At 43.0% G+C, this 26224-nt stretch overlaps 1 protein-coding gene across 2 annotated transcripts; it reads right to left on the bottom strand.

Moving 5' to 3' along the window:
- Positions 1–1083: 1083 nt before the first annotated feature.
- On the bottom strand, positions 1084–24251 carry NEFH (neurofilament heavy chain). 2 transcript variants are annotated; one of them, XM_075276567.1, is made up of 5 exons: positions 23251–24251; positions 20956–21155; positions 18014–18138; positions 4687–5371; positions 1084–4515 (listed from the first exon to the last, which is right to left on the bottom strand). In XM_075276567.1, exons 1-5 carry the CDS (start codon positions 24020–24022, stop codon positions 2758–2760), a joined length of 3540 nt encoding a protein of 1179 aa, XP_075132668.1. In that variant the 5' UTR covers positions 24023–24251; the 3' UTR covers positions 1084–2757. The 2 variants fall into 2 exon arrangements, with proteins under 2 accessions (XP_075132668.1, XP_075132667.1); XM_075276566.1 differs by having other exon boundaries at positions 1084–5371.
- Positions 24252–26224: the final 1973 nt, after the last annotated feature.

The following is a 26224-nucleotide window of genomic DNA, read 5'->3' as shown; positions in this document are numbered from 1 at the left end:
TCGATCGAATACTACGGTATTCGAAATACTCGTACTCGATCGAACACTACTAGCTGTTTGAAGTTTAAGGTTCGATGCAGAACCAGCGTTGATTGGCAGAATGCTATACATTCTGCCAATCAACGCTGGTTCTTCTCTTACCTTTAGAAGTCTTCTCCGTGCAGCGTCCCCACAGCGTCTTCCGGCTGGAATTTACTCTGCCTAGGCAGAGCCGACTGCGCATGCGCGGGCATGCCCTCGCATGGGCAGTCGGCTCTGCTCAGGCGTCGGGCCGGGCAGAGCCGACCGCGCATGCGCAGTCGGCTCTGCCTAGGCCCCGATGCCTAGGCAGAGTGAATTCCAGCCGGAAGACGCCACGGGGGCGCTGCACCGAGAGAAGACTTCAAGGAGAATCCAGCCCAACCGTCACTCGTGGACTTGGTAAGTATACTTTTATCGAATTTTGCATACCCCTGAAACGAGCATTTCCCCCCATAGACTATAATGGGGTTCGAAATCCGTTCAAACAGTCGAACAGTGAGCGGCTGTTCGAATCGGATTTCGAACCTCGGACATTTTAGTGTTCGATCATCTCTAAAAATATGGCCTACATGGTTTGCACCACGTTTGTGTTTTAGACACTTTTAGGCAAGGTATAGACATTTTGAGACAAACCCTTTTCTAAGGTATGTGAACCTCTATAGTCACACCCTAAATTTTCTTCAACCCTTCCCTACCTTCCAACTTAGAAGTAGATTGTGAGCCCCATGGTCATGGTCTGTTCTTACCCCAAGCTTCAGGGCCCTCTGCAGCTATACTGGCTGTAGGTCTGCCATTGCTGGAATAGCCATAGCCATCACTATACATTGTTTTTTATTTCTTATGAAACGACTGATTTATCTTGTTATACAGAGGACTGGGTTTGACGTCATTGTTCTTCTTGAAGACTTTGGTATCATGGTAGGATGGTTATATGCCATGAGGCAGAGATAGTAACAGAATCATCTATTTTTAGCTTCAGAAGAAAGTTAACCCTCTCTTCACACAAACCAGATATGACACCACACTTTGTATAATAATTTTATTAATATATATATATCTATATATTGCACAAATCATTAAGCAAGATAATCAGGACTACAATAGTGCATTGGTACCTTCTACTAAGCCATACAGGGCCATAGCATACATCTTACCCCATGAACCATTTCATCTGCTACTCCATGTTCTTCTATTCCTTCTTCATTAAAGCATCTTATACAGAAACAGATCCTTACTCCACTCAAAACCTAAAAATTCAGGTGTAACTACAAGTAACCCCAATATCACTCTATTCTACATGCATACTCATAGGGATCTAGAATGCTGAGGTATGGGGAGTTGTTTGAAGACTCCTTACAATTTGGAGATGATTCAGCAGTCTATACCGTATGTTGCCTGTCTGTGAAGGAGACATCATTCCTTACTAACACAACATCTCCACAGGGACATTTGTTTTGCTAGGGTATGAAGACTACAAAACTAAAACTTTGTCACAAGCAGGCACATCTAAAGCTGCATTCAAGTCTGAGGACTACAGCAAATAACTCCCCATATCTAAAGTTTCTGAACCCGTGTCAATTGTAACATGAAAAAGAGTAGGATGTTGAGGTTAACCACAAAGGCCTAATTCTATACAAGTGCGTACAATGAAGACGGATGGGTGACTATGGATCAGGTGAAATGCTCACACTGAAAGCTCACAAGAACAACAAGTGCAAGTGTATTTAAAGTGTCTTGTTCATGAATGGTTACATATGGCTGTTTGAATACACCCGTGTTACTTCCCTGAAGTTTTATATCACTACATTCATTATTTTACTAAGAAGGCATCGTCATCTGGAAGAATTTTCCGGCTCAGGTGTCTACAGGCAAGTTTGGTACTTACGTGAACTAATAGTAGGGGATATTTCCTGTGGACTCTGAACTGTTACACATGGCTTCTAAACTTTGGATTGCATTGACTATCAGCTGAACTAGCATCGCTATCATATTCCATAGAACTATATATACTATAAGAGCAATTATTGCATGTGTTCCCTGACTCAAGTCAACCTACCCAATCATATCAATCATGGGTCTCGTTGTTTTTAATATCCTTGCATGCTAACTTTATTTTGTCTTTACAAGAGCAATATTCTCTGGAGGTTTCATAGTTTAAGCCACCAAGTATTAACTGATCTCATAAAGCAAGAAAAGTAAGGATCACTCTCAGAACGTAAATTAGGCGGGATTGGTGAAGGGTGTTGGGTGGAACCCCAAACATACCAGCGTTATCTGTGAATATCTCCTCACTACATCTATACCCATAATTCATTGTATAAACTACCATATATAATTCTGGCGTGAATTCCTGGCATATCTTACCTTCAAAACACTTTAATAGTAACTACAGTGGAACAAATAATGCGTTTATCATATTGCTTTTAACCCCTTTATGTGACCCTTGGGTTATACCTTTCAAGTGTATTCTACATGTTCAGTAGTACATAAGTGTTACTGTTTCTTAAGAAGAGAGCTGAACCACTGGACTAGAGGACCCCGCAGAGCAGCTGTTGCTCCTGATCACCCTAGCAAGCGGCTGGCTTTTTGTCTATGTTCTGTTCAGCAGTACAGTGGGGTTCACCACATCAAAGCAGTGTCTCTGAGATTGACAGTTCCAGAGCCAGATTCTTGGATCTTTTTTGACCTCTTTGGTGGTTCCATCCATCTGCGCGCGCTGGTGTTTTTTAAGCTAGTTTACTTTTCACTTTTCTTTGCTTCTTGAGAAGGCTCGCTTGCTATCTGATCTGTACCAGAAGACTTCTCACTTTTCTCAGGCTTAGTTTTCATGTCTTGAGTGCTATCACCAGACTGCTTTGTAGCACTTGTATCTTTAACTTTTTTTTGTAATTTTGGGCTATCCCCCTTTTCTTTCTTTTCTTTAGTAGGTTGCTCTGTTACCGGAGTTTTCTCTTTCTTAGGCCCCTGGTCTGTTTTAACCTCACTTGTCTTTAATACCTTATCTTCTGCCTTAACTGGTCCATTTTCTTCTTTGCTTTGCTTTTCTGTATCCTTGCTTGGCTTCTTTTCCTCTAATACGGATGGTTTTTTATCATCTGGTTTCTTCTGCTCCACCGTAGTTGTTTTTTTCTCTTCTGTCTTTGTTGATTTCTTTTCATCTTCCTTAACTGGCTGTTTTTCCTCTTCCTTAATTAATTTACTCTCTTCTGGTTTTGCTGGCTTCTTCTCCTTTACTGGCTGCTTTTCCTCTGTCTTTTCATCTGTTTTAGATGACTTCTTATCCTCTTTCACAGGCTGCTTTTCATCTGCCTTAGCTGGTTTCTTCTCCTCTGCTTTAGCCGACTTCTTTTCATCTTCCTTCACTGGCTGCTTTTCTTCTGCTTTAGTTGGTTTCTTCTCTTCTGCCGTAGTTGGCTTCTTTTCTTCTTCCTTTACTGATTGCTTTTCCTCTTTTTGAATAGTTTTTTTGTCCTCAGTTTTAGAAGGCTTCTTTTCTTCCTCCTTTACCTTTTGCTTTACCTCATCCACAGCTGGTTTCTTTTCTTCTTCCTTAGATGGCTTCTTTTCTACTAGCTTTTCTTTCTCCTTCTCTTTACTTGGTATAGTTTTGTCTTCCAGATCTTGCTGCTTTATTTCTACCTTAGCTGGCTTTTTTGCTTCTTCCTTTGCAGGCTGCTTCTCATCCAGAGCTGGTTTCTTCTCCTCAACCTTAGATGGTTTCTTTTCGTCCTCCTTTACTGATTGCTTTTCAGCTATCTTAGATGGTTTCTTTTCTTCTATAGGTTTTGTTTCTTCTTCTTTTGCAGGTTGCTCTTCTTTCTTCTCCACTTTAGATGGCTTCTTTTCTTCTTCTTTTATTTGTGGCTTTTCCGCAACTTCAGATGGTTTCTTCTTCTCTACCTTGGATGGCTTCTCTTCCTCCTCTTTCATTGTCTGCTTTTCTTCTACTTTAGTTGGTTTCTTCTCTTCCATTGGTGGCTTTTTCTCCTGTTCCTTCACAGGCTCTTTTTCTCCTGCCTCCTTCACCTGCTCTTTTTTTTTCTCTTCTACCTTGGCTGTTTTCTTTCCGTCTTCCTTATCTTGCTGCTTTTCTTCTGCCTTAGGTGTTTTCTTTTCCTCCATTTTAGGCGTCTTTTCCTCTACACTTTTTGGTTTAGTAGGTTTCTCTTCTTTTACCTTACTTTGATCTTCTTTACCTGGTTTTTGTGCTGCTTTGGCATCTTCTTTATCAACTGACTTTTTCTTTTCTTCCGTAGAAGCTTCATCCTCTTCAGTTTTGGTGACAGGTGTTTTTTCTTCTCTTTTAATAGACTCTCCCTTTTTTGTTGATTTTGCATGCTCTCCCTCCTTATCCTCACCTTTATCTTCCTTCTTGATTACTATTGGTTTATCTTCTTTCTTTCCTAAATCTTGTTGTGTTTTGCCTTCTTTTTCTTTAGTGTCAGGCTTTTCTTCATGGCTGGCTGGCTTTTTTTCATCTTTCTTGCCTGCTGCCTTTTCTTCATTCTTTTCTGTTGACTTTGTATGATCTTCCTCTTTATCCTCCCTTTTCTCTTCCTTTTTGATTACTGTTGGCTTATCGTCTTTCTTTCCTGAATCTTGCTTTGTTTTTTCTTCTTTTTCTTCATGAATGACTGGCTTTTTTTCCTCTTTCTTCCCTGTTACCTTTTCTTGATTAGAAGGCTCATCTTTCTTTGCTGGTTCTGGTTTCACAGCTTCCTTAGATGGTTTTTCATCGCCTTCAGTTTTGTCTTCTATTTCCTTTTTTGCTGCTCCTGCTTTCTCTTTGGTATCCTCTTCTCCATCTTTGGTTGGTTTGGTTTTCACTTGTTTCTTTTCAGGTTCATCATAAATTTTTCCAGACTTTCCTTTCTCTTTATCTGCAGATATATCCTCTTCTTTCTCAGTGATATCTTTTATAATGTTTGTTTCTTCCTTTCCTGGTTTGTCATCTATTATATTTTCCTCATCTTCAGTACTTTCTGTAACCTCATTTTCCTCATGTTCTTCTCCTTCTTCCTCCTTGTCTTCTAATTCTTCCTCTTCTGTTACACCATTCTCTGCTTTTTCTTCTGGTATCTCTTCAGGTGTCCTTCCATCTTCTTCTTCATCTTCCTTTATAGGAGATGTGATCACATCTTCCTCTGTCACCTCTTCAGTCACATGAGTTTCTTCTGTCTGTTTCTCCACAATTACCGTTTCTTTGTCTGACTTCTCTACAATCTTGATTTTTTCTTCCTTTTTTACTTTAATGTGTTTTGGAGTGCTTGGTATTCTTGGGCTTCTTGAATCAAATGGAAAATGGTCAAAACTTGTTCCAATACGACATTCTTCTCCTTCAAGTAGCTTTCTAAAAAGAATTGGTAAACACGTATTTTTAATTATTCCAACAATAAAGCAGAAGCTGCAAATACTTCACTATATTGCGCTGCGGGTAATGCTTATTTAGTTACTAAAACATGTTCATCGGTTACCATTTCTGCAGTTATATTATGCTATCTGTTACATAGTACAACTCATTGCAATTCTCTTTAATTTAACAACTTTTTTTTTAATGTAGATTGTGAGCCCTATATAGGGATCACAATGTACTTTTTTTCCCTATCAGTATGTCTGTAGAATGGGAGGAAATCCATGCAAACACTGGGAGGACATACAAACGCCTTGCAGATGTTGTTCCTGGCGGGATTCAAACTACTGAGCCACCATGTTGCCCCTTTAATTTAACAATTTGTGAATATAAAATACAGACAAATACAGACCTATAGCTTAATGCTTAAAGAGGATCCTTCACCACCTCTGCAAAGTCCAGTTCTTTGTATCATTTAATAGGTGCTTCCCTACTGATTCTGTCACAGTTGGAATTTTTTCTCTACTCCTTACAATTCTTGAGCTTTTGCTAGTTCAGGTGTCTCATATGTTATCTATGCTCTGAACTGTCAGGGGGGTGGGGTCAGTCAAAGGGTGTGAGTCTAAACTCTGAATCACATCCCCTTTCCTGCTCCTGACTGACACTACTCACCTGGCAGTACAGGAACCAAACTAAGCACTTATTCCAAATGTGCCACAATCAGTGGACAGGTTCCTATTAACTGATGCTCAGAAATGAAGTTGGTGGAGATGGTGAAAGATCCTCTTTAAGCAAAATTATTTATAAATGTGAAAAGCTCCCCTCCATACAGTATTCATAACTTGCAACATTAATTTGTTAGTATATCGGTAAGTTTAATATAGGGATTAAAGAAACCCCCCATGAATTTTGTTTGTGCATATAATGCTAATTTACCTATAATATTCTAGCAGTGTAATTTGTATCATTGTAGTTGAATCCATGAATTCTGAACCTATAACATGTGATCTGACAACTAGTCTTGGTCTCCGATTTAGAAAGGGAACCAGCCTATCCTGTGTGTAGGACTTTTTGTGAACTACAGGACTACATCATCACTTATCAAATGCCTCCTGGCAACGCTCAAGGAACTGCCTCTCCTAGCACAGTCTCTCCATATATAGGGCGGGACACATTTTTAGTCCATGCTATCTGTGTGTGCTGTACAACTACTATTTCCAGTGTATATCTATAAGGTGCATCTTCACACTACTCATACTTGCTATCTAAACTAGAAGCATGGAGAGCAGTGTGTATCTTCATCACATAGGAATACATTTGGATTAAAGCAGTAGCTGTTATAGGGCAGAAATAAATGGTCCATCAACTAAACAATGCATACTCAAGACATAGATTAGAGCTTTGACATCATGGGTACTCAACCGGCAAACTGCAGTCCCAACCACGGCTACTAGTTATCTGGTCCCCTTTCTTCTTGTCCTATCATAATAACAGTGGTTGGAAGAAAGACTCATCTACCAACTGCTATCCCTTTCGCACTGTTATATCACAATAGCTGTAGATCGGCAATCGGCAAACATCCCTCTGCCACAACAGTAGCATGAGTGTAACTATACTGCTGTGTAATGTGACATTCTACTGGCCTCTGTAACTAACATTATGAAGGACAAAAAAGGAGTTTTCGGTGGGACCCTATACCTGCTTTGGCAGTGGAGGCACTCCACTGTGTAGGGGTTCCAATTGGGCATTATACCATGCGCTGGTGATTAAATGGGGCATTTTACTGTATGGGGCACAATAGGGGTATTATGCTGGATGAGGTTACCAATCAGGCATTTATACCATGTTGAGGCCACAAAGGTGGCATTATACTGTGTGTGGTGGCAGATCACTGTATGATACACACAGGAGGGCACTATTACTGTATAGGAACTTAAGAGGAACTTGTTGGGGACAGAGGGGGCATGGGTAGACCTGGCAGGGGTTAGCAGAATATCTTAATATAAGTATATACTGGACATCTTTAGCTTAGGCCTTCGTCAGGCAGTGGACTCTACATTATTCTTTAATACAAGCTTACATACCACTGTATTTCCAATGACTTGTGCCCACCAACTACAGTTTTTAGCATAAGTTAATAGCGCTCCTTCACTGATTCCAGCATAGTTGGAATTTTCTCTCTAGCCCCACTGTTCCTGAGCAATCAAAGCTGTTACTTTTGGTGCCTGATATGCTATTTAGACTCTGTACATTCAGGAGGGCGGTGTCAGGCAGGAGCAGGTAATGGGTGCGATTCTGAGATCTGACACTGCCTCCCTCTGGTTGGAGCTCTGAATATCCCCCCCTTCACACCATCCTTCTGACATTACAGAGCTTAAATAGAACATCAGGTTTGCTCAGGAACGGTAGAGGCTAGACATAGAATTGCACCTGTGCTGGAATCAGTGGAGCGGTGCCTATTAACAATGATAAGAACTTGATTTGGTGGAGATGGCGAAAGTTCCGCTTTCATAACTTTAGTTCTAGTTGTATTAATAGAATTAGGCAACAAGCAGAAGAAAGTCAAATAAAAGAGGGTTCACTCTTTATGACCAGATGGAGATCCACAAAGAAACAGCTTATGCTTTGAGCTTGCAGAATATACCCCATTCTTGGTCTCATTTAAACTCTTAGGCTAAGGCCCCATGTTGCAGAGAAGCTGTTTTATTGCTGCAGATTTTTCTGTGTTTTTTTTTTTTTTTTTTTAGCCAAAGCCACATGTGTATTTAGCAGAAGGCAGAAGAATAAGTGATCCTTTTGTATTTCCTCTTCCTTTTGCAGCCACTCCTGGGTTATTCTCAAAAAACCACAGCAACATTCAAACTCAAAAAAGCAGTTTGGGGCCTTAAATTTAAAGACACAGCAATTTTCTTTTTTTGAATTTCACTTCTGTCCTCCCCACCTCCCAAGAGCTATAACTTTTTTATTTTTCTGTTCACACTTGTATGAGAGCTTATTTTTTGCTGGACAAGTTGTACTTTATAATTGCATAATTTAATGTGTAACAGAAGCTCACTAATGATAGGCTTGGGAGTCCTCAATTGGCTCCTAGATGCCATGGCAACTAATCGTCACCCTCTGATGATGTTGCAGAGGGTAGTGATTAGGACTAGAGATGAGCGAACAGTGTTCTATCGAACTCATGTTCGATCGGATATTAGGCTGTTCGGCATGTTCGAATCGAATCGAACACCGCGTGGTAAAGTGCGCCATTACTCGATTCCCCTCCCACCTTCCCTGGCGCCTTTTTTGCTCCAATAACAGCGCAGGGTAGGTGGGACAGGAACTACGACGCCGGTGACGTTGAAAAAAGTAGGCAAAACCCATTGGCTGCCGAAAACATGTGACCTCTAATTTAAAAGAACAGCGACGCCCAGCTTCGCGTCATTCTGAGCTTGCAATTCACCGAGGACGGAGGTTTCCGTCCAGTTAGCTAGGGCTTAGATTCTGGGTAGGCAGGGACAGGCTAGGATAGGAAGGAGAAGACAACCACAACAGCTCTTGTAAGAGCTAAATTCCAGGGAGAAGCTTGTCAGTGTAACGTGGCACTGACAGGCTCAATCGCCACAACCCAGCTTTCCCAGGATCCTGAATGGAATACACTGACAGTGTATTCCCGTATACCCGATATATACCCCCGATACCCGTTCCAACGGTGTGCCCCCCCACCTTCACCCCAGAAATACACTGCAAGTCCCCTAGCAATAGAATTGGGGCTATATACACCCACTATTTTTGCTACTGCCATATAGTGCCATTGTCTGACTGGGAATTCAAAGAATATATTGGGGTTACGTGCACCCACAATTTTTGCTACTGGTATATAGTGCCATTGTCTCACTGGGAATTCAAAGAATATATTGGGGTTACAAATACCCTCATTTCTTGCTACTGGTATATAGTGCCAGTTTCTGACTGGTAATTCAAAGAATATATTGGGGTTATAAATACCCTCATTTCTTGCTACTGCCATATAGTGCCAGTTTCTGACTGGTAATTCAAAGAATATATTGGGGTTACAAATACCCTCATTTCTTGCTACTGGTATATAGTGCCAGTTTCTGACTGGTAATTCAAAGAATATATTGGGGTTATAAATACCCTCATTTCTTGCTACTGCCATATAGTGCCAGTTTCTGACTGGTAATTCAAAGAATATATTGGGGTTACGTGCACCCACAATTTTTGCTACTGGTATATAGTGCCATTGTCTGACTGGGAATTCAAAGAATATATTGGGGTTACAAATACCCTCATTTCTTGCTACTGCCATATAGTGCCAGTTTCTGACTGGTAATTCAAAGAATATATTGGGGTTACAAATACCCTCATTTCTTGCTACTGCCATATAGTGCCAGTTTCTGACTGGTAATTCAAAGAATATATTGGGGTTATAAATACCCTCATTTCTTGCTACTGCCATATAGTGCCAGTTTCTGACTGGTAATTCAAAGAATATATTGGGGTTACGTGCACCCACAATTTTTGCTACTGGTATATAGTGCCATTGTCTGACTGGGAATTCAAAGAATATATTGGGGTTACAAATACCCTCATTTCTTGCTACTGCCATATAGTGCCAGTTTCTGACTGGTAATTCAAAGAATATATTGGGGTTATAAATACCCTCATTTCTTGCTACTGCCATATAGTGCCAGTTTCTGACTGGTAATTCAAAGAATATATTGGGGTTACGTGCACCCACAATTTTTGCTACTGGTATATAGTGCCATTGTCTGACTGGGAATTCAAAGAATATATTGGGGTTACAAATACCCTCATTTCTTGCTACTGCCATATAGTGCCAGTTTCTGACTGGTAATTCAAAGAATATATTGGGGTTACAAATACCCTCATTTCTTGCTACTGCCATATAGTGCCAGTTTCTGACTGGTAATTCAAAGAATATATTGGGGTTATAAATACCCTCATTTCTTGCTACTGCCATATAGTGCCAGTTTCTGACTGGTAATTCAAAGAATATATTGGGGTTACGTGCACCCACAATTTTTGCTACTGGTATATAGTGCCATTGTCTGACTGGGAATTCAAAGAATATATTGAGGTTACAAATACCCTCATTTCTTGCTACTGCCATATAGTGCCAGTTTCTGACTGGTAATTCAAAGAATATATTGGGGTTACGTGCACCCACAATTTTTGCTACTGGTATATAGTGCCATTGTCTGACTGGGAATTCAAAGAATATATTGGGGTTACAAATACCCTCATTTCTTGCTACTGCCATATAGTGCCAGTTTCTGACTGGTAATTCAAAGAATATATTGGGGTTACATGCACCCACAATTTTTGCTACTGGTATATAGTGCCAGTTTCTAACTGGGAAATCAAAATGCGCAAGGCTCCCGGAAAGGGACGTAGACGAGGCCGTGGGCGAGGTCGGGGGAATGGTTCTGGGGAGCAAGGTAGCAGTGAAGCCACAGGGCGTCCCGTGCCTACTCCTGTGGGGCAGCAAGCATTGCGCCACTCCACAGTGCCAGGGTTGCTTGCCACATTAACTAAACTGCAGGGTACAAACCTTAGTAGGCCCGAGAACCAGGAACAGGTCTTGCAATGGCTGTCAGAGAACGCTTACAGCATATTGTCCAGCAGCCAGTCAGACTCTGCCTCCTCTCCTCCTATTACCCAACAGTCTTGTCCTCCTTCCTCCCAAAATTCCCAAGCTTCACAGAACAATAACCCCAACTGTCCCTGCTCCCCAGAGCTGTTCTCCGCTCCTTTCATTGTCCCTCAACCTGCCCCTCCACGTCACGATTCCACGAACCTAACAGAGGAGCATCTGTGTCCAGATGCTCAAACACTAGAGTCTCCTCCATCTCCGTTCGATTTGGTGGTGGATGACCAGCAACCCACCCTCATCGACGATGATGTGACGCAGTTGCCGTCAGGGCATCCAGTTGACCGGCGCATTGTGCGGGAGGAGGAGATGAGACAGAAGTTGGAAGAGGAAGTGGTGGATGATGAGGACACTGACCCGACCTGGACAGGGGGGATGTCAAGCGGGGAAAGTAGTGTGGATGTTGAGGCAGGTGCAGCACCAAAAAGGGTAGCTAGAGGCAGAGGCAGAGGTCAGCAGCTTAGGCGAAGCCAGGCCACACCCGGAATCTCCCAAGATGTTCCAGTTCGTACCCAGCCCCAAAAAACTCCCACCTCGAGGGCACGTTTCTCGAAGGTGTGGAGTTTTTTCAAGGAATGCGCCGAGGACAGATATAGTGTTGTCTGCACAATTTGCCTCTCGAAATTGATTAGGGGCTCTGAGAAGAGCAACCTGTCCACCACTTCAATGCGCCGTCATTTGGAATCCAAGCATTGGAATCAGTGGCAGGCAGCAACGGCAGGACAAAGGCCGCCTGCCGTTCACGCCACTGCCACTGCCTCTGCCTCTGCCTCTGCCACTGCCACTGCTGACTGTGCTGGCGATGCACTCCAGAGGACGAGCCAGGACACCACTTCATCTGCCTCCGCCACTTTGTTGACTTCTTCCTCATCCTCCCCTGTTCCTGTCTTATCTCCTTCTCCTGCACCATCAAAGGCACCATCAGGCGCTTCTTTACAACAACCCACCATCTCTCAGACATTGGAGCGGCGGCAGAAGTACACTGCTAACCACCCACACGCGCAAGCCTTGAACGCCAACATCGCTAAACTGCTGGCCCAGGAGATGTTGGCGTTCCGGCTTGTTGAAACTCCCGCCTTCCTGTACCTGATGGCAACTGCGGCACCTCGCTATGCCGTCCCTAGCCGTCACTACTTCTCCCGGTGTGCCGTCCCCGCCTTGCACCAGCACGTGTCACTCAACATCAGGCGGGCCCTTAGTTCCGCGCTTTGCACAAAGGTCCACTTGACCACCGACGCGTGGACAAGTGCATGCGGACAGGGACGCTACATTTCACTGACGGCACACTGGGTGAATGTAGTTGAGGCTGGGACTGCTTCCCAAACTGGCCCGGTGTACCTCATCTCCCCGCCTAACATTCCTGGCAGGGACACGAGAAGAACACCCCCTCCTCCTCCTCCTCCTCCACCGCCTCCTCCGCCTCCTCCTCCTCCTCCACCGCCTCCTCCGCCACCGCCTCCTCCTCCGCCACCGCCTCCTCCTCCGCTGTTAGATTGACCCCAGCTACGAGTTGGAAACGTTGCAGCACTGGCGTTGGTAGACGTCAGCAGGCTGTGCTGAAGCTGATCAGCTTGGGGGACAGACAGCACACTGCCTCCGAGGTGAGGGATGCCCTCCTCAATGAGACGGCAATATGGTTTGAGCCGCTGCACCTGGGCCCAGGCATGGTCGTTTATGATAACGGCCGGAACCTGGTAGCAGCTCTGGAGCTTGCCGGACTCCAACATGTTCCATGCCTGGCCCACGTCTTCAACCTAGTGGTGCAACGTTTCCTAAAGAGCTACCCCAATGTTCCAGAGCTACTGGTGAAAGTGCGGCGCATGTGCGCCCACTTTCGCAAGTCGACAGTAGCCGCTGCTAGCTTAAAATCTCTCCAGCAACGCCTGCATGTGCCACAACACCGGCTTTTGTGCGACGTCCCCACACGCTGGAACTCAACGTTTCAGATGTTGAATAGAGTGGTTGAGCAGCAGAGACCTTTGATGGAATACCAGCTACAAAACCCTAGGGTGCCACAAAGTCAGCTGCCTCAGTTTCACATCCATGTGTGGCCATGGATGAGAGACCTTTGTGACATCCTGTGGGTGTTTGAGGAGTCCACAAGGAGGGTGAGCTCTGAGGATGCGATGGTGAGCCTTACAATCCCGCTCTTGTGTGTTCTGAGAGAATCCCTGATTGACATCAGGGATAACTCAGATCACACAGAGGAGTCAGGGATAGCATCCGATCCGTCACAGCTGGAGAGTAGGTCCACACATCTGTCCGCTTCATCGCGTTTAATGGAGGAGGAGGAGGAGGGGGAGGAGGAAGAAGAGTTGTCCGATGATGTGATGGTGATACAGGAGGCTTCCGGGCAACTTCGAATCGTCCCATTGTTGCAGCGCGGATGGGTAGACATGGAGGATGAGGAGGAAATGGAGATTGAACTTTCCGGTGGGGCCAGAGGAGTCATGCCAACTAACACTGTGGCAGACATGGCTGAGTTCATGTTGGGGTGCTTTACAACCGACAAGCGTATTGTCAAAATCATGGAGGACAACCAGTACTGGATCTTTGCTATCCTTGACCCCCGGTATAAAAACAACATCTCGTCTTTTATTCCGGTAGAGGGGAGGGCCAATCGCATCAATGCTTGCCACAGGCAATTGGTGCAGAATATGATGGAGATGTTTCCAGCATGTGACGTTGGCGGCAGGGAGGGCAGTTCCTCCAGTAGGCGACCAAGTTCTCACCGGTCCACACAAACGAGGGGCACACTGTCTATGGTCTGGGACACCTTGATGGCACCCCCTCGCCAAAGTGCCGCCACGGAGGGTCCTAGTGTCACCAGGCGTGAGAAGTATAGGCGCATGTTGCGGGAATACCTTTCCGACCACAGCCCTGTCCTCTCCGACCCCTCTGCGCCCTACACGTATTGGGTGTCGAAGTTGGACCTGTGGCTTGAACTTGCCCTATATGCCTTGGAGGTGCTGTCCTGTCCTGCCGCCAGCGTCCTATCTGAGAGGGTGTTCAGTGCAGCCGGTGGCATCATCACTGACAAGCGCACCCGTCTGTCAGCTGAGAGTGCCGACCGGCTCACTTTGATAAAAATGAACCACCACTGGATAGAGCCTTCATTTTTGTGCCCACCTGTGTAAAGCACCCCAACATGAAACTCCATGTCTGTACTCAACCTCTCCAATTCCTCCGCATCCTCATACTCATCCACCATAAGCGTTGCACAATTCTGCTAATACTAGGCTCCCTCCACCCTGCTTTCCCACAACTCTGCTGGTTAGAGGCTCCCTCCACCCTGCTTTCCCACAACTCTGCTGGTTAGAGGCTCCCTCCACCCTGCTTTCCCACAACTCTGCTGGTTAGAGGCTCCCTCCACCCTGATTTCCACCAACTCTGCTGGTTAGAGGCTCCCTCCACCCTGATTTCCCCCAACTCTGCTGGTTAGAGGCTCCCTCCGCCCTGCTTTCCCACAACTCTACTGGTTAGAGGCTCCCTCCACCCTGATTTCCACCAACTCCGCTGGTTAGAGTCTCCCTCCACCCTGATTTCCCCCAACTCTGCTGGTTAGAGGCTCCCTCCACCCTGCTTTCCCACAACTCTGCTGGTTAGAGGCTCCCTCCACCATGAATTTGCCCAAACTGGGTTTTTTAGAGGCTCCCTCCACCATGAATTTCCCAAAACTTGGCTGTTTAGAGGCTCCCTCCACCATGAATTTCCCAAAACTTGGCTGTTTAGAGGGTCCCTCCACCATTAATTGGTCCAAACTGGGCTGGTTAGAGGCTCCCTCCACCATGAATTTGCCCAAACTGGGCTGTTTAGAGGCTCCCTCCATCATGAATTGGTCCAAACTGGGGTTTTAGAGGCTCCCTCCACCATGAATTTGCCCAAACTGGGCTGTTTAGAGGCTCCCTCCACCATTAATTGGTCCAAACTGGGCTGGTTAGAGGCTCCCTCCACCATGAATTGGTCCAAACTGGGTTTTTTAGAGGCTCCCTCCAGCATGAATTTCCCAAAACTTGGCTGTTTAGAGGCTCCCTCCACCATTAATTGGTCCAAACTGGGCTGGTTAGAGGCTCCCTCCACCATGAATTTCCCAAAACTTGGCTGTTTAGAGGCTCCCTCCACCATTAATTGGTCCAAACTGGGCTGGTTAGAGGCTCCCTCCACCATGAATTTGCCCAAACTGGGTTTTTTAGAGGCTCCCTCCACCATGAATTTCCCAAAACTTGGCTGTTTAGAGGCTCCCTCCACCATTAATTGGTCCAAACTGGGCTGTTTAGAGGCTCCCTCCACCATGAATTTGCCCAAACTGGGCTGTTTAGAGGCTCCCTCCATCATGAATTGGTCCAAACTGGGGTTTTAGAGGCTCCCTCCACATGAATTGGTCCAAACTGGGTTTTTTAGAGGCTCCCTCCACCATGAATTTCCCAAAACTTGGCTGTTTAGAGGCTCCCTCCACCATTAATTGGTCCAAACTGGGCTGGTTAGAGGCTCCCTCCACCATGAATTTGCCCAAACTGAGTTTTTTAGAGGCTCCCTCCACCATGAATTTCCCAAAACTTGGCTGTTTAGAGGCTCCCTCCACCATGAATTTGTCCAAACTGGGCTGTTTAGAGGCTCCCTCCATCATGAATTGGTCCAAACTGGGGTTTTAGAGGCTCCCTCCACCATGAATTGGTCCAAACTGGGGTTTTTAGAGGCTCCCTCCACCATGAATTTGCCCAAACTGGGCTGTTTAGAGGCTCCCTCCACCATGAATTGGTCCAAACTGGGTTTTTTAGAGGCTCCCTCCACCATGAATTGGTCCAAACTGGGGTTTTTAGAGGCTCCCTCCACCATGAATTTGCCCAAACTGGGCTGTTTAGAGGCTCCCTCCACCATGAATTGGTCCAAACTGGGTTTTTTAGAGGCTCCCTCCACCATGAATTTCCCAAAACTTGGCTGTTTAGAGGCTCCCTCCACCATTAATTGGTCCAAACTGGGCTGGTTAGAGGCTCCCTCCACCATGAATTGGTCCAAACTGGGGTTTTTAGAGGCTCCCTCCACCATGAATTTGCCCAAACTGGGCTGTTTAGAGGCTCCCTCCACCATGAATTGGTCCAAACTGGGTTTTTTAGAGGCTCCCTCCACCATGAATTGGTCCAAACTGGGGTTTTTAGAGGCTCCCTCCACCATGAATTTGCCCAAACTGGGCTGTTTAGAGGCTCCCTCCACCATGAATTGGTCCAAACTGGGTTTTTTAGAGGCTCCCTCCACCATGAATTGGTCCAAACTGGGGTTTTTAGAGGCTCCCTCCACCATGAATTTGCCCAAACTGGGCTGTTTAGAGGCTCCCTCCACCATGAATTGGTCCAAACTGGGTTTTTTAGAGGCTCCCTCCACCATGAATTTCCCAAAACTTGGCTGTTTAGAGGCTCCCTCCACCATTAATTGGTCCAAACTGGGCTGGTTAGAGGCTCCCTCCACCATGAATTGGTCCAAACTGGGGTTTTTAGAGGCTCCCTCCACCATGAATTTGCCCAAACTGGGCTGTTTAGAGGCTCCCTCCACCATGAATTGGTCCAAACTGGGTTTTTTAGAGGCTCCCTCCACCATGAATTGGTCCAAACTGGGGTTTTTAGAGGCTCCCTCCACCATGAATTTGCCCAAACTGGGCTGTTTAGAGGCTCCCTCCACCATGAATTGGTCCAAACTGGGTTTTTTAGAGGCTCCCTCCACCATGAATTTCCCAAAACTTGGCTGTTTAGAGGCTCCTTCCACCATGAATTTGCCCAAACTGGGCTGTTTAGAGGCTCCCTCCACCATGAATTGGTCCAAACTGGGTTTTTTAGAGGCTCCCTCCACCATGAATTTCCCAAAACTTGGCTGTTTAGAGGCTCCCTCCACCATTAATTGGTCCAAACTGGGTTTTTTAGAGGCTCCCTCCACCATGAATTTGCCCAAACTGGGCTGTTTAGAGGCTCCCTCCACCATGAATTTGCCCAAACTCTGCTGGTTAGAGGCTCAATCCACCCTGATTTTCAAAACAAATGTTGGTGCCAACCTCAACTTACTACAAGGGCCAAATTCACTGCTGGTGACAAGCTCTCCTCACTGCAAGTGCCAAATACACATGTTTCAAGGTGTTTTCCTACTGTCAGAGAGGTGGTATTGAGTGTGTAAAGTGTGTAGTTGTTAGGCTGTGATGTTGGGGTAATAGAGGGTCTTTGGTGTGTTAGATGCCCCCAGACATGCTTCCCCTGCTGTCCCAGTGTCATTCCAGAGGTGTTGGCATCATTTCCTGGGGTGTCATAGTGGACTTGGTGACCCTCCAGACACGGATTTGGGTTTCCACCTTAACGAGTATATGTTCCCCATAGACTATAATGGGGTTCAAAACCCGTTCGAACACACGAACATTGAGCGGCTGTTCGAATCGAATTTCGAACCTCGAACATTTTAGTGTTCGCTCATCTCTAATTAGGACCAATATAGTGCTGCCCACGTGTTACTGAGATTTTCCTCAATCACAATTGACCGAATTATCTAAAAGGTTAACAGCCTTGATCAGTGCAGACACCAATCACAGCCTTTAGCAGCTGGTACCTGCTGCAAAGTACATGTAGCACCTCCCAGATATGGAGATGGTTCATTTCTGAGCCCTCTCTATACTATTTTAGTGAAACCATTACCTAATATTATTTCATATCATCAAGGTGTTAAGTGTCCTACTCTTGTAGGTGCTCAAAGTCTTTGACTTCAAAAGAATGTATTTGGGGATTGTAGGGTTATAGGTTGGACTTGATGGACTAATGTCTTTATCCAACCTCATCAACTATGTAACTATGAATATACAAAACAATAACTTGTATGTCAATTTCTTTATAAAATATGGGGTTTAGCGAAAACATTCATAGACTTCTGTAGGAATTTTGAAGGCTACATATAACACATTACAGCTTTAGATATATAGCCAAGACCACTCCTACCTATATGCAGCAATTTCAATATCCAGAGCCATCTTGACATTGAGCAAGTCTTGATACTCTCGTATCTGAGCTGCCATTTCCCACTTGGTGTTCCTCAGCTCATTTTCCAATTGATGCAAAGTTTCCTGTGTACAAAAAAATTACTTGATTGGGACAATAATAAGAATAATACATAGATCTTACTTATTGCTGGATATAACTGACGCAGGAAGTCTGAAATTTGTGATGTGAATAACCGTTGATACAGTCAGTCTAGCAATGGCAGCCATTCTGTGATGAGACAAAATAAGAACTACAATTCACATTTTTGTGGGTTAATTGAAAGCTGAAATCCATGTATAGTGCTAACAATATGACATCACAACGTGTAAAAAATGGTGCCATATATGTACTGATAGCTGGGTAACTTTAACAGCTAAATAGATGTGGACTTCCATACATGTCAGCCTCATAAATCTTTTTACCAGAAGGGACTGACTCTTTGGGCTACTACTTAGTAGTACCAGTGAAGGTGGTTATAGATAAACTAAATATGTTAAGCAGGAACCCTATTTTTAGTCTCACCACCTCTCTGCCTTCTCCTCTCTTTCTCTCGTATAAAGAATGCATAAGGCACATAAATAGTATAAAGCACAGAGAAATATTGCACTGCACAGGACATATTACATTTTTTCAGTACAACTGCTGTAGAGCTGTTGGATCTAGGTAAAATTTCCATTAGCCAGACATTTACCCACATGTACAGTAGTGTTAGATGCCGTATTCTACTTGAGCAGTTAATGATAACATACATGGGCCCGCTAAGTAGGACACAGAGGGAATTGCTCTTTGTTAGTATCTTTCCATGCTTTTCCATGGAAGGAAGATCTCAAGCATATGACAACCATATGCAATGAAAGAGAATATGGAATGAGACAATCCCTTTAAAATTTTAGTTAATTAGTTCTCCTCAATGAAACCTTTAATTTTACCATGTCTATATATGACATACGAATATTTGTTTCCCGTTATAAACCTACCAGGAAAAAAACCAAGGGGAAAGATAGAGAACAAGATAGGAGGACCAAAATACACCCCCACAAATGGATGCTTACTCAAAGGGACTTCGCTCTTCCCCAGCATTAGTATGAAATAGCAATTTATTGTTCCAACAATGGCATAAAAAACTCACTACATGTTTCAGGGTTCTCTGCCCCTTTATCAAGTATTTTCCTTATTTTCACCTAGAAAGGATTATGTCTGTTCCAAGTGTTATGAAGCTCCATGCTGGAGAATAATCCCATCCCATGTATGAGACCGTGACGGCAGTGGGCAGTACTGTCAGTGACCGACTGCTGCACCCAAGTATGAGAAGGAGCGCTATTGCTTCCTCCCAACCACGGTCAGGTTGCATAATCAATATATAATAATCAATATCAGGCTAAACAAAGATCACTCTGCATAGAACTAAATGATCCTGGAGATTTCTTTTCTTCCTAGTTGCTATGACTCCTAGTATCTTTTCTATCTGCTATGAGCTTGTATGTGTTCTTTCTTGTAATATATTACTGTATTACCCATGCTGCTGTAACACACTGAATTTCCCCATGGATGGACTATTAAACGATTATCTTATCTTATTCTTGATGTTTTCACCATCTGGTTTTAGATAGTTTTTCCTTTTGTCTTTGTTTTCAAGTTCATCATTTTCTGAACCCGAAAAGTTTTACACATATATAAACTTTTCTCCTCAAGGCTATAAATATTGGGCTACATTTATTATTCTGTTTATGCTTGATTTTAGCAGGACTGCATTGGTAACAAACAAACATCTACAATTGTGTCATATGTGTGGAAAAAAGTGTAAAACAGAAACTGGATCATAAAAGTGAGTATGGTCAAGTTGGAGATGTACTTTTAGAATGATTTCTCAAAGGCCCCTCTTATCCAGCAGTATTTTAGTTAGTATTAGTCAGCCTATCCTAAGGATGGGACTTCAATAGTAGAAAATGGATAACACATGGTGTTTTACAATCCCTGTGTCCCATCCACACATTGCAGAAAAATATGTACTGTTGTGTTTTTGGAAATCGCAGCATGTCAATTATACATACAGAAATGCTGATAGTATCCCTATAGGTATAATTGGAAAGGAAAACTGTGCAGACTTTCTGTGAAAAGGTATGAGGGAAAAAACATGATGCGTTTCCCATTGTGGACTTTCCCACAGCACTTTTTGGCTGTGGCCCACTTCGTGGGGCCTGAGCCTTGACTTGAAAAAGCTGATGAAAAGTTTTCAAGTTGCAGTAATTCGCGATAAAAACATGCAGTTTATCCAATGTTATTGCAATATCTGTTGCTTATTTATCTTACTGCTACTCTTCCACATTGTCTAAACCCAAAGGCACAATTTTGTGGTGTAAATGCTTGCATATAGTTGGTTATAATATATAAAATGTTTACAATTTCAAGTGCACAGGATATATTAGGACACATACGCCTATTAATCTAGCTAAGAATACTCTATCATTAATAAATGGAGGCCACCTAAATATCTCAAGTCTTTCCTGACATGCCTTTATCTCAGCCCTTCACACTACATTCATCCTGAGCATTCAAAGGTTAATTCATCAGTATATCTCTATATCAGTTATTCCCAATTGGGGTGCCACAGCTTTCAGGGATTCCTTGGAAACCTGTCCGGAGGCCGCAACACTGTGGCTGGCAGGATGACCACATGCCGTCGTGCAATGTTATCTGCATCCTTTGGATGTTTTTTGACTTTTGGTAAAAAATTATTTGATAGTGGTGCCCTGAGGAGATTTTTTATTTATTAGGGTTGCCCTGAGTCTGAAATGGTTGGGAAACACTGTCCTGTATGTTTAAACAACATACTAGTAAGTCTGAACACATGTTAGTACTGTAACTTTGAGAGCCAGAGTGATGATGATGATGGGTGTTACCTGGTAAGATGCCAGTTCCACCTGGTGGCGATCCTCTAGATCCATGCATTGTCTCTCTAAAGACTGCTGGGATCCTTTCAGAACTTCTAACTGCGTGATTTGACTCTGAAGCTGATGGCGATAGCTGGATATTTCATCACTAGCAGAGCGAATGGCTTGGGTATTCACATTTGAAGCCTCATTTAGTTTCTCCAACTGAACTGTTAATAAAAAAAGAAGAGAAAATATAAGTAATAATATATAATAGCAAAAATACAGAAATATAAAATATTCTAGGATCTATCCCAGGAACTCCCTGTTCAAAGGGCAGGTGAAAACAATGGAGGATTGTGTATATTGTACACGACCATTACATAATAAACAGGATTTAGCAAAAATTACTGTGTAGGCGTAAAAGGAGTCTGTCACCAGATACCAGCCATACAGATAGCTAGGTATGGATCACCTGACTAAAATGGTGTTTTCCCCTTGTTAATCGGTGCATCCATTGCTTAGATATTTGTCTATAGCAACAAGGGCATTGTCATTGCTTCAAAGAGGTAAGCAGCAACGCCATCATTTCTCCACAGCAGTCATTTGCATATTGAAAAAACAGCAATATTTTGGGAAAAAAAGGCAGCGATTCACAAGGGGAAACTGATATTTGATTCAGATGGCCCTATCCTATCTACCTTCTTGTGACAGACTCCCTTTAAAATACCAAATATTGATGGTCTATCCTTACGCTCGTGGCCACATAAAAATGGCTGTGGGCATGTGCAGTTGACTCTGCCCAAGGCCCGATGGCAGAGCCGACTGTGCATGCATAGAAGTTTGAACTCAGCGCCGGAAGAAGACGCAGGGAGAGGGAGTTCCAGACAAAGATTGAGGCGGCGCTGGAGATTTCTCTCGCAGCATTGGGGACGCCCCCAGTGCTGTTTGAGCGCTGAGGACCGCCCCCAGTGCTGCGAGAGAACTCATTTGAATACAGAAGAAAACCCGGATTTCTACCGAATGGCAGCGCAGAGAAGACGTCTAAAGGTAGGAGACGAATACTCAGAAAAAAAGGGTATCAAATGATAGGATCCCTTTAACTCTTCAAAATCAGATTGGTAGTGCGCCAAAATCAAGCACCCCCATAGATCAGAGTGTTGAACAGTGTTTAGAACCAAAAGCAGACAACTCAGTACACTGTATATTGGCCAGGAACGTGTACTGTGATCAACTCCTTTTCAATGGGGCACCACAGCTATAGTGTACTAGTCCTTTGCTTCCAGATCTTCGTGCAGATAGCATCTAATTGGTGGGAGGTGGCAGGTGTCGGCCCACTACTGATCTAATTTATTGTAAGGATAAACTATTAGTATCTTGGACAACATCTTCAATAGTTTTGCCTAGTTTAATTGATACCATGATAGGGAATTCTAAATGAATAGGGGAGATTCCTTCTTTAGGACCATCTTTTAACCACAGTGGGAAATGCTTAGAAAGAGTCTGTACAATCTGTCCTGTCCTCCATTGCATAGACAACCCATTAATCTGAACAAACATTGTGTAATGCTAATTTCTTCTGTGTTGGCATGCAGAGAAACTGAACACTTATTAACTGGCAGTATGGGGGAAATTGTGATCAACTTATTGTCTAAGGACTCTGTTATCTAATAGAAATTGTCTAAAGCAGAGAACCCCTTGGAAGGCAAGTGTTAAGTTTTAATCATAAAATGTGATTATTTTTTTTTACGCATAAATTTTGGCTTGAGAGTCTTGGGAAAATATTTTCTAAAACATATAACACATGAGTAAAAATACCAGAAAAAAGCAAAATAAAAAAAAGGTCCTTTGGAATAAGTACACATTCGCAAGCATTAAAATAACAAATATTTCCCTGATTGAAAATTCGCATCACTGTTGTTCATTGCAGCACAAAAAAAAGATGGAGCTGGAGACGTGCATAGACTAATATAGAAGCCAAACATGACTCAGGAATTTCATGTGCTAGGATGTAACCTCTTGTTATCCAGAGTGTAAAAATCGCAGACATTATTTTGTTCCTTATGTTATCTACTGTAGCATTTTATACACCACCGATTAAACTGCACTGTAGACAATTCAATATACTTTATGTAATCATATGAGGTATAATAGTAGCCACAATGCAATATTTAATGTACATCTTAATAATACAATATAACGTACTGTAATGATAGAAATTATTTGTGCACATGTTGTGATATGAGTCAATGCAGCTTATTTTGAGGCAAATGAATGATAGATTGCTATAGATGTTTTTTAGATGTGTGACTTGTGCTTACTCACCTTGAAACCATTCTTGGGTCTGCATGTTATTTCTTCCTATATGGCTATCCAGCTGAGCCCTGATTTCCTTCAGCGCTGATGCCAGTTCCAATCCAGGTAATTCTCCAAATTGCTGAGCTGTCAGTTGGCTTCCTTGTATCTGCCTAAGCATCTCTTGCACATCTTCTTGGTGGCTTTTACAAAGGTGAGTTACTTCATCCTGCAGAGCCTGGACCTTCCTTCCAATCTGTTCACTTTCTAAGGTACATTCTTGTAGGTACTGCCTAAGTGCCCGCTCAGCAGACACAGCTTCTTCCTTCAGTCTTTCCTCTTCTTGGGTCTTTAGCCTTAATAACTCAATATCCTCACTTAGACGGTTTGTTTCCAGCTGTTCTTGACCATTCTCAGAGTTGATTTTTAGGAGCTGGTTGCGAATGTCCTTTATCTCTCTTTCATAGAGCTGGCCAATAGCAGAGATGCCAGCCTGCTGCTTCCTTAAGGCTGCTGCTTCTTGTTGTAAACTCTGATTTTGTTCTTCCAGCCTCCGCACCTTGTCTATGTAGCCAGCAAACCTTTCATTCAACCCTTGCAAGGCCTCCTTTTCATCCCTAGGCCCATTAGAGGGCTCAGGACTTTCACTGTAAGACGGGGCACTCCTACGACTCCGAGTCTGGGATTGAAAACTACTGCTGCCACTATGGGTGAGGGAAACAGAGCTAGATCTAAGGTAGCTTTCTGTAGGTCTTCTGTAGGTAAGAGGACCTAATGAGCGATCCATGCTGAAGCTGAGCATAATGAAGTAACAGTTCCAGGTAGCTGGAAGTTAGAGAGAAGGAAAAATGCAGAGAGTCAGCAATGTCACATTCAAGGAGCAAAAAAAAGATATTGAAATGGGAAAACAGAAGCAGGATTAGGGAATCTAATAAAAGAAGAATCTAGGGAGTCATGCACAAGAAGAAAGGCTTGCTAGATGTAAGGAGCTGTCCGGAGCCTGCAGTTCTGAAGCACACACTAGCAGAGAGATGCAGGGCACTGCGGCAGATAGAGGACAGCATCAGCTTTTATACTGCAGCAAAGTTCTCAACTCAGCAAAGCAGAGACACCACCCCTGCATCACACTCATCTTACACGCTGACTCTGAGCGAGCGCAGCATTGCACACTGTCACCACAAGACAACATCATTTCCGTATATACAGCATTGTGCAGGTAGATGTATACATCACTTGGTATTGACCCAGTATGCAGTCTGAATTGCACTTTCACATTATACATAATGGGGCAATATTAGATATGTAAATGATGTAAAATCCAACATAATCATAAATAATAGTATAATTGGTTTAAAACTGTGCTGCAGGAGAACTGAAAGGAAACACAGAATGACCCATGACACACATGTAAAACCAGAAAATAAGACTTGCAAAAAGGAGTAGACAAGGAGTGTAATTCTTAGTGTCTATTTACAAACTATGTCAAATTGGAAAGTACCAAGATGTAAGAATAAGATGATAAACTACAACCATAGAATTAAAAACATTGTGGGATATTTACTATACCAAATGCGCAAGAAGTATGCCTTAATATGCACCAAAAAAACTTGCCCACTTGCTTTGCGCCATATTTATTATGTATTTTAAGCAAGGGACATGGCTTCATGGAAAGCGGGCATAGCTTAAGATGCACTAATGTGCATTGATATAAATATCGACTAGATGGTTGAACAATGCACCACAACTACTATCTAGCAGACTAGTTTAGTCTAGGTCTGCATTGTCCAAATCTTAGACAGCATTAATAAATCTGCTGCAATGCAGGAAACGTAGAATTACAACATTTGTAGTATATAGAACTCAACAATGGAGTTGTAATTTGTTGTAGCATTGACAAGGCGATTCTTTCGAAGGAGGCTCCCGATTATTCTATAATAACTTCCACTAGGAGGAAGCAAAAGTGTGCAATGTGCTTCTTAGTATATGGATCTTTGGCCACGTTTTTAGGTCCTGACACATTTTGCCCGTTTTGCATCTCTTTGACATATTGAATCCGATCTCCCGTATGAGGCATCTCAGAGGTTTTGTAGGCAACTGCTTCAGAGCATATTGCATGTCATTGATTATGTCCTGTGACATTTTTGTCTTGTTTCTGTTATGTCCTGAGAAGGGATCAATGATTCCATTGTGTCCAGTTTCCATACCAACATCTGACATCGCTTAAACAATCTGGTGACAGAATAGGTTTGCAACAGGAACACATGGTACCATAGGCCCCAATTCTCCTTATTCTAACACATCACCATAATAAAAGTTATTAGATCAACCAAAATAAATAAATGTGGCTGTTTATGTGAAAAGGGCCCACACTGTCGATATGGAGTTCTTGGTATCATTGTAACGGTTATGGTGTAACAGTGTACAAATTCTTAAAAGTCTCAACAAATTTGTAAACTTGACATATTTTTAAATAAAATTTTTGCATAAAACAAAATTGTGATTTTTTTACCCAAATATGTTTTGGACTATTTTCTCTATAATTAGTATCGACGATCTGGGCCCTTTTCACGTAAACAGCCACAAATAAATAAATAAATAAATAAATACACAACACAACCGATTTCTTTAGTGGATAATAATTGGCCACGGTGTTTATTAAGGTAACATATCCAGAATTCAACCATATATCAATAAATAAATAATTGAATAAATAAATAAATAATTAAATAATTTAAAAACCAAATAAATAATTTTAATAAATAACCAATTAAATAATAACCAATAAAAATCAACGTCCAATCAGCATAAGCTGATCGACTAACCCACAAGCCAGGAATCACAGATTCATGGCACCCCCAAAACACCGCAGCCAACGCTCAATTATATTTTGTAAACCAACGTTAAACACATCATTACCTATATCTGTAAGGTGTACTCCATCGCACCTATACATACCTACCACGAAACCTTCTAAATCCACATGCCTATAAGCAAAACCATTTAT

The sequence above is a fragment of the Leptodactylus fuscus genome, chromosome 1 (genome assembly GCF_031893055.1).
Source record: "Leptodactylus fuscus isolate aLepFus1 chromosome 1, aLepFus1.hap2, whole genome shotgun sequence".
In the NCBI taxonomy this organism is placed as follows: domain Eukaryota; kingdom Metazoa; phylum Chordata; class Amphibia; order Anura; family Leptodactylidae; genus Leptodactylus; species Leptodactylus fuscus.
This window is presented reverse-complemented; position numbering and strand designations above follow the sequence as displayed.

Coding starts and splice junctions, on each gene's coding strand:
- NEFH (XM_075276566.1), bottom strand. CDS start 24,022: ATGCTCAGCTTCAGCATGGATCGCTCATTAGGTCCTCTTACCTACAGA. Junction 21,156..23,250: donor GACCCAAGAATGGTTTCAAG/GTGAGTAAGCAC, acceptor TTTTATTAACAG/TTCAGTTGGAGAAACTAAAT. Junction 5,372..18,013: donor ATTGAAATTGCTGCATATAG/GTAGGAGTGGTC, acceptor AATTCTTTTTAG/AAAGCTACTTGAAGGAGAAG.